Source organism: Morone saxatilis, unplaced genomic scaffold, assembly GCF_004916995.1.
Source record: "Morone saxatilis isolate NCDOM2014 unplaced genomic scaffold, NCSU_SB_2.0 Contig5, whole genome shotgun sequence".
In the NCBI taxonomy this organism is placed as follows: Eukaryota; Metazoa; Chordata; class Actinopteri; family Moronidae; genus Morone; species Morone saxatilis.
The window spans coordinates 172,206-181,098 of record NW_023340095.1 but is presented as its reverse complement, the minus strand read 5'-3'; the positions used below and the strand labels follow the sequence as shown (position 1 = coordinate 181,098).

The window sequence follows — 8,893 nt, the reverse complement described above, 5'->3', positions numbered from 1 at the left end:
TTTGTTAACATTAGTTAACCTTACTCCTCACTTTTCTCTTTTAACCATCTTCAAAAATATGTCTTTCCAACATAGATTAGCACATAGCATAGCACATAGCAGAGGTTCCAAAAGTGGCTAAACCCCTCCCCTGAATAGCATTGTCCAATCATTGCTAGGTGCGACAGGCCAGTTGGAGCGGTGTATATCAACAGTAACTAGGGAGGGCGGGGCTTAACAAACGGTCAGTTAGTTACGGTTATAATTTTCCCACCCTGCACTGTTATGTTTTTTTGAAGTAGTATTATTTTTCCTCAGATTTCAGTCGTGACTGGCAGCTTTGCTGAGAACGAAAATGTGACGAAAGCAGGTCGCTAGTTTGTATGAGTGTGTAAATGTGCATGGGAATATTAAAAACAAAAACATTGCTACAGTATGAATTTACCCATATTGGGTTTGCATCATGAATTAATGTTTAAGGTTGATGATCATTTAAAAACAAATTAATTCAATTAACAATCACAATGAAATAACTGCTGGAACACTTCGGTTAGCACATGATGCGTGTTTTTGTTTTCTTGAACTGGCATTTTATCCACTGCCTTCTGCGTTCGTCATCCCTCTCAATATTCTCCGCTGCCACTAGGTGTCACTACTGCCGTCAGTTGTCAGTAAAATCTGGATCTCTTCAGCAGTTGTTAGTAAGGGATGCACTGAAAAATACTGTCCAAACTAATCTTGCTAACCTGAATACTGATAGCTTTGCTAGCGTAGCATCAGAGCAGACTTATTTGGTTATTATTACAACCTTGAAAACTTGGTTTCAAATCTTAAGTCTTTAGAAGAGTCAGCACCTCCAGAAAGTTGCAAACGCACAATTTTGCAGTTTTGTTCAATCACCACAACTTTTCCGCAAACAAGTTGGCTTTGATTTTTAATTAATTTTACAAAAAAAAACAACATTTCCAATTTTCTCTTTCTCCTGCAATTTCATTGCAAAAAAATACCTAAAAATATCGCCATTTTTTTGTGAAATCTGATATTTTAGGCCGTTAACAATCCTGGGGGAACTGGATAATCAAAATAAGCAGCAATTTTAAAAATACACTCCCAGATGTTTCTGTCGGGACTGTGATTTGACCAACTGAGAAGAACCTAAAGTTAAAACAGACATAATAAACAAGATCAGCAGCTTGGTAGTATCTGTGCGTCCCAAATCTGACGAGGTAGATATTGAGTCATGACGGAGAAGCTAACTGCACTGTTAAAACTTTTTACAAGGATATTTCTACATATTGTCACTGTTTAAACTAGACATATAAAGCTTTTTAGGGTTCAGCAGGACTGACATCAAATTACAACTCAGTCAGTATTTTATTCACAAAAGATGCATTTTAATGAAATATACACATTATTATTCTATTATTAAATTTATTATTAAATTTAGTTATTTATACTTTTGGAAAAGTACATTTGAGATTAAAAACAATAAAAAAAACTAAAAGAAACCTTCCTGAGTCGACAGAATGCAGTGATTTGAAGTCAGTCCTGCTGTTGTGTTTGAGGGGTTTGAACTGATTTATATTTAATACCACTGTCTTTCTTTCTGCATTACAAAATATGGACTATTTTTGATGTATGTATTCTTTCACCTAGAGAATAAAAATTAACTATTTCATAAGATGATTTCACCTTTGAGCTGAAATAAACAGACTTGTTCACAATTTGTTCAGTGTTTGTCTTTTTTTTAAACTGCATGATGAATCTTTGAAGCCTGTTAAAAATAGTGATAATTCACCTGCTCCTTGACACTGGTAGGGCCATCAGACACAGAGACACAGTGGGTTTTTCTTTAAGATGTTTATTCTGTTTAATTGAGAAAAATATATTGAAAGGGTGAGACCTTCATGTCCCGCTTCCTTGTGATTGGTCAATGTGTCAGCAGGAAGCTGAGGTCACTACCTGGGTCGTACTCCACTGAGGGCTTTCCCCTAAAACATAATAAAACAACAACAAAACACATTGTGGTAACTGTTGTTACTGGTGGTACTGGTTCCAGGTACTGCCTGTGTGTGTGTGTGTGTGTGAGTTACCGAGTGAAGAGTCTGGCCTTGGTGGTTCCCAGTAATGTGGCTTTGTTTCCTTCCACCAGCAGCATGGATCCCTCCCTCAGACCCTGAAAATGCACAAAATTAGCGTGTTTTTGTCTGTGACCTTCTCAAAGAAATAAAACACAGAAACGCTGTAATGACTAACGTAAATTCAGCATGAAGTACTTTCCCACAGCTTTAATTTCATCATAACAACGATAGAGTCATGTCACCACGAATGCTGGGAGTTATGTGTTACTGTAATTCCACTACCTATGTAATGTAACTAATTACATTTTCAAATTAAATAATGCAATTAGATCCGGTTGATGTTCCGGTTCACGATCTAACGTCACCGACTTTAATGTGGCCCAGACAGTTCAGTCTGCTGACGGCAGCAATCTAAATATGGCAAAACTTGTATTATAGAAGAGAAACTGAGTTTAAGATGACACTGAATGCATCAAGACAACTGGTAAACTATATATTAACAGGCCCGTCTCACCAGGACACAGGGAGTATCAGGTTCTTCGTGGTACTGGGTAATCCTCTGCTCTCTGGTCTCCTGCACAAGAACAAAAATAACCCATCATCATGACAACAAGACAGAAACAGCCCCAAATGGTTTCTCAAAGGCCCTGAATCTTTAAGGCTTTTTAAAAAAAACTTCTACTTTCTCCTCAGTTTCTCTGACTAGAGCTAAAGTTCTATTACTGGGGGAATATCACCGATTATTACAGTATTATGGATCCACATTTAGCATTTGTCAGATTAACATTCATTCTAGAGCCCGACTGATATTGGATTTCTGAGACTGACTGTACTGGGAAAATGTCATGTCTGTACTGTATTTGATTCATATGATAATAACAATAATGATATTATCACTATCATCTTCTAAGTCCAATAATTTGAAACTAATTGTCTTTCAGAGACGATAAAGATTTGATTGAGTCCATTTGACAATAAAACGTTACGGAGGGTGGTGCTGTAGATACAGGGCAGATGTTGGTGCTATAGATATCATACACCAGCAAAAACAGGTTTTAAGAGTAGTAATCCTTTTCACACCAAATTCCTACCCTACCTATGTTATATAACTTTAAACTAATATCAGCCAATTTTTGCCTTTTTTTAAGTGGCAGGAGTGAAAATTAGTTGGAAGACAGTTGGAGAACAAACAGACACACAATAGGATGAAGGCTGTTTAACTCAACAACTATCATGATTCATTCAAATAACTGGCTTAAAAAACAGCAATACACATATCTGTGTAAGTGTGTGTGTGTGTGTGTGTGTGTCTGTGTGTATCTGTACAGAAATAACCAACAATGACCACAAGGGGGAGCCCTCCTACACAGCATGCTGGGAAACAAACACTTCTGGTGTTGTTGTGTTTTATATCAATCAGTTGTTATCTGATAATCGATTAATCATTTCAGTTATTTTTAACTTTCGTCTCTGAATCCAGTTTCAGTAAAAACAATAATTGACAGATTATTCAATAATGAGAATAATGATTGGCTCCAGCCCTGATTACGTCCTATTTTAGTAATCACTGAGATAATTTAATGTGCAAAGATGATTTTAAACATAACAACGCTCAGATATTTGAGTCAATCAGCAGCAGGGGATTATGGGATGGCTGATTTGGATGCCATTCACATAATATATTCAAACTGTTCATCACTTCTAACATGACCTCCGTCAAACAAACTGTATCTCCGTCTGCTGACGCTGCATTTCTTTTTGTTAATCACAGCAGTTTGTAGACGTTGCGTAACTTCCTCCCGCAGGACAGAAACATTGATGACCAGTTAGAACCTGCTGCCTCACAGTTTGTCACATAAACCTCACAACAACACGGCCTGCTGCGGTTCTGCTGCGGTTCTCGGGTAGTTTGAATACTTTACAGCTGGTGATATTAAGTTTAAAACAAATCAACACCGTCAGTCACACAAGCAGCTTTTATTTGACCTGAGGGTGAAAAGATCTGTGGGGGCGGTAACTGATAGGACAAGTAATCGACCAATCAGTGCGAAATGAATTATCACTTTCATTCTCATCCATCAGTGGGTTGAACAAAGACTACAGTGTTTACAACATCCTTATCTATACAGCAAAGTTTCCATTGTATAAACAGACAGAATCCTCAGACCCTTAAAGGTACAAACAGACTCAGTGTGATACTGAGGCCTCTATATGACCATCAGAGAGAAGACTGGATATTTCTAAACAGTTAATAATGTCTGCCATCCTAATGCTGCCATCAATAGAGCCAGCTGGTAGAAACACTGTTTGTCCACCGGTGCCGCCAGTACCAACACAGAATGAAGGTTCCTTGTAGAGATTTCAGGTTATACATCAGTTGTTTGCTGCTATATTCACGTTTTAAATCACATAAAAGTACAAGTATCAGTACTAAAGTATTCTCAGTAAAATGTACTAGGATCTCTTTGGTGGACCCGATGGCTCAGAGACTGATAAATAATGTACTGAATCTTATGAGCTAATCAATTCACGTTCAAACTCACTCTGAAACATATCGAAACCCATTTCCACCAGAAACATTTAAAAAAAGAGGATGATGATTTATTTTTTCCAAATTCTGAGATTAAAAATGTAAAATGATCAGATAAAATGTAGATTTTTCTTTTCAAGGCCAAGTTTATATTTGATTTTACTGGGAGAAAAAGGCTTCCATAGAAAGGTAACCAGTTACTCCAGCTAATGGACTGATAAAGTCTAATAAGTAATATATATAACCCCTGTTGCTCTTATATATATTATGTATATTAAGCAGAGGTTTGTGACTGACCCCCATGTGGCGGCTGTTGGGGTTGGGGTCCAGGTAGTGCGGGTTGATGTTGAAGGGGACGAGGCCGATGGCGGAGAAGGACGGAGGGTAGACGATGGGCATGTCGTTGGTGGTGTTGATGCTGATGGTGGCCACGTTGGTGCCGGCACTGGAGCCCATGTAGGGGACGCCATCCTGGGAGAGACGTAAGGGGAGAATGGAGGACGGATGTCCAGTAAGTAAAGTTCACTGTTGAAGTGTAAAAGCAGATAAAAACCTGAAAGGAAACACGTTAACGGGTGGACAGGAACTTAAAGGTTATCCACCGATCAGCACTAATAACCACCGGACTCCGTGGTGGTTTTAATGTACGTCAGTAAACCGTCACAATGTGGCCCTTGTCAAAGTCGATTTTGACAAGGGCCACATTTAGGTTAGACAACTGGGTCTGTTCCCTGTCTGCAGTGGCCAGTACCTATCAGAAGTGGTTCAGGAACCGTTGGAGAACGAGTTCAAGGTGTTGCCTCCAGATCCCCCAGATCTAAATCCAATCGAGCGTCTGTGGGACAAACGAGTTCGATCCATGGAGCCCCCCCACCCCCTCACATCATACAAGACTTAAAGGATCTGCTGCTGTCGGTGCCAGATTCCACAGCAAACCTTCAGAGGTCTAGTGGAGCCTCGATGATCAGGGCTGTTTTGGCGGGTTATCGCAGTCTGAGGAGATCAGACTCACAGTACCTGCTTTTAATCTTTGCTTCAAACTTATTTTTATAGAAAAGCCTTTTATGACTTCTCGTTGTTGTTGTTGTTTTCTTTTATTCTCATATTTGAACAGAGTTTTCTTTACGTATATTTGGTCTTTGTTTGGATAAGTGTGTGACTTATGGCTGACACGCTTAGGTAATATATATTGATCGGGCTCACCTCCAGCACTCTCCTCCTGATCTCTGACACCACCTTGTTGTCGTAGAGACTCTTCAGCAGTCGGAAAGTGTTTCCTCCTCCTGCAAACAAAGATAAATATTAGTGTCCCCTGCCATAAACTGCTTTATAAAGCGACTGTACTGAGTATGAAGGGTTAGTGTTGCACAGAATATAATAAACCAGCAATCACTGGTCAAAGAAACTGGAAGCTGAGCATCAGAATCTGTGCAGATACAAACAGGAAGTGGTTGCTCTTTCAGTGTAAAGTGCACAACAACGTCTCTAACAGGCGGGTTGTTTAGTTAAAGTTCTTAAAACGTCTGAATGGAAACAGAGGTTTAGTGTACGGCTGGCACTGCGGGACTGCACAGAGCCCAAAGAAAACCAGGTTCCCAAAATATTTAGGGCTCAGTTACAGTATTTTCCCATCATGCACTGCAGGGACACTTTAATCATTTTCTGGGGCCAAAACTATTTCACATGTAAATAATATGTTTAGTGTTTGAATTATATTTTATCTCTGTTACAGTAGAAAACCTGTGAACCTGTGTCGGCCTCTGTTAATAATAATAATAATAAATACTATTATTATTACTTATCTATGATCTTATTATTATTTTTACAGTTTATTTTTACAGTTTAATGTTCATGTTGAGCTTTGTTGTCCTTCCTCAGCTGCATTCCTTCATATTCTATTATTAATATTCAGTATTTGTCTCAACATTGTTTCTGTTATTTTTATAAAAGCAGTGATTTGTTTCTGAAATAAGAAAGAAAGAAAGAGAAGGATGAAGGAAAGAGAAGTTCTAAGGAGGAACTGATGAGCTGCTCTACATTCAGTTTGAGTCTGAGGGGATTTGAACCATCAACCTCAGCTGCTTTGCTCTGCTGCTCCTCACCTATAAAAATGGCCTCAGCCTTCCGGACGGCGCCGACGGGGTCCGGGGCCTCGTGGATGCCGTCCACCTCGTAACCTGCAGGGTTACAAACACATTCTCAATGTTTAACATGGTTTCAGTAGAAACTACTTAAATGTAACAACTGGTCATAAATGTGCTTACAGAAGTGACAATATGTTAAACTCCATAAAATATACGAAACAGAAGGAAACAAAGAAACTGGGGAAGAAGATCAAATCAGATAATAAACTATAGAGCAGAGTTAGAGTCTGGGTCTTACGGGACCTACCCAGAGTCTGAAACTTGTCCCTGGCAGTCTTGGTGTAGGCGTCTCTGTCATGGAGAGCGTAAGGAACAAACAGCACCCTCTTCACCTCCCTGAAAGCGTGTGCAGAGACACCTGGACAGGTGAGGGCTGTGAACCAGGTCCCTCCAAACACACTCAAACTCTTTAAATAAAGTTATTAATGTTGTTTATTGTTCAGATCAGAACCAGAAATCTCAAACCTTCAAACTAATTACTTTAAACACATTGTTATTAGAGAGTTCATTTACATACTCCTGCCAATTCTCTCCACACCAAACTCCATTCAGAAATCTGGCATTTTAATGAGCCTTTAGCCTTTTTTACCAACCTTGGACCACGTGACTTCAGACTTTGAAGATTATTTTTTTCAGTGAAGTTATTCTTCATAAACTGCTGCTTGGAGCCGAACTTTACCCCTCAACTGCTGATTCACTCTGGATTCCCAAACACGTTCACAGAGACATTTATGTTTGCTGACGCTTTTGTAAATATTAAATTGGAGGATTATTAAAGGGAATTCGCACCGGAGAGAAGCTTTTAACTCCGTTCCTCTTCTTAACTAAACTTACTTTCCAAAGAAGTGTGAGATGTTCTGCTGACAGTGGTCCAGGTAGCCGCCACCGTGCAGGGTGGAGTTGGACACCAGCAGGAGTCTCCTCTTCATCTCTGAGTAAAGACACAAACTCAGCTCAGGTCGAGAGACGGAAGACAACCTGCAGAGGTCTGAGTGTTGCAGAGTCCAGGTCCAGGTCCACAGTTCGGCTGTGATACCGCTGACAGCAGCTCTCTGGCGGGCTGTAAAAGCAGCTGATAACAGCTGGACCCGCCTGCTGCTCTACAGCCAGCGGCTCCACCCTCCACCAGACTCCGGCTTCATTTCTGCCCTAAAACTTTTATTCGACCGAAACTAAAACTTTACACAAAGTTCACTTATATTTACCAGGATAAACAACACTAGTACTTCCGGCTCAAGTCTTTCACAATAAAAGTGTTAAAACCCTAGAGAAAGTAATACATTTGGACAATTACTGATTACACAGATTTCAACATATGTCAAATGCTTCCATTAAACTTTATTCATCAAAACTAATTTCCTTTTTATCACAACCAAAGTAAATAAAAAATAAAAACTGCACTTAAAAATGCAGAAAATACAAAACAAAGATAAAGAATAAAAACCTTAACGAAACACAGAGAATAAATAAATAAATAGAAAGAAAATAGCTGGAAAAAGACAATAAAGATATAAACTCTATAAACTATAGAGCAGGTACATTGCAGGTCTTATTCTCATATCCACTGCAGAAATCCTCAGTAACGGACAGATAATAATGTAATAATGTAATAAATCATTTAAAACTTAGTTTGAGAAACAAAACACGACAAACAGCATCTCCACGGAACAAAATACACTCTTTCAGAATAAAAGCATAAAAAGAATAAACCATAATTCGAATATAAATGTATGAAGAATTATTGTATCATTACATTACATTGATTTATAGTAGACTCATATAATATATATAATCTTATTTTCTTATTAATAAGTTTTAACCTTTGACATCAACATATTTGTTTATATTCTGTTTGTATTGTTGGTGTTCAGTCATTTGATTGGAGTTCCAGTATGTGTCCACCAGGAGGCAGCAGAACCTCTCCCAGTAGTAGGACCATCAGTGTTTAAAGGTTCTGACCCACAGCAACCATCAAACACTGACGGTTGAAGAACGACAGACAATCCACTGATTATTTCAATTTAATTTTCAGTGTTTCTGTTAAATTCCACTCATTCAGTCATTTTGAGGTTTTGGACTAAAAGCTGGACCAGGAAATGTTCAGCTTTATTATTGCATGTCCCAATAATCTAATCATATTATATATATGATTATCATAT

The 8,893-nt window shown here is 38.6% G+C and overlaps 1 protein-coding gene across 2 annotated transcripts; it reads right to left on the bottom strand.

Moving 5' to 3' along the window:
- Window positions 1-1,824: 1,824 nt before the first annotated feature.
- Window positions 1,825-7,958, bottom strand: si:dkey-69o16.5 (uncharacterized protein LOC100149419 homolog). 2 transcript variants are annotated; one of them, XM_035677263.1, is made up of 8 exons: window positions 7,569-7,958; window positions 6,982-7,070; window positions 6,693-6,767; window positions 5,794-5,873; window positions 4,888-5,061; window positions 2,575-2,634; window positions 2,073-2,155; window positions 1,825-1,970 (listed from the first exon to the last, which is right to left on the bottom strand). In XM_035677263.1, the coding sequence occupies exons 1-8, from the start codon at window positions 7,661-7,663 to the stop codon at window positions 1,910-1,912; spliced, it is 717 nt and encodes a 238-aa protein (XP_035533156.1). In that variant the 5' UTR covers window positions 7,664-7,958; the 3' UTR covers window positions 1,825-1,909. The 2 variants fall into 2 exon arrangements, with proteins under 2 accessions (XP_035533156.1, XP_035533157.1); XM_035677264.1 differs by lacking the exon at window positions 7,569-7,958 and adding an exon at window positions 7,328-7,538.
- Window positions 7,959-8,893: the final 935 nt, after the last annotated feature.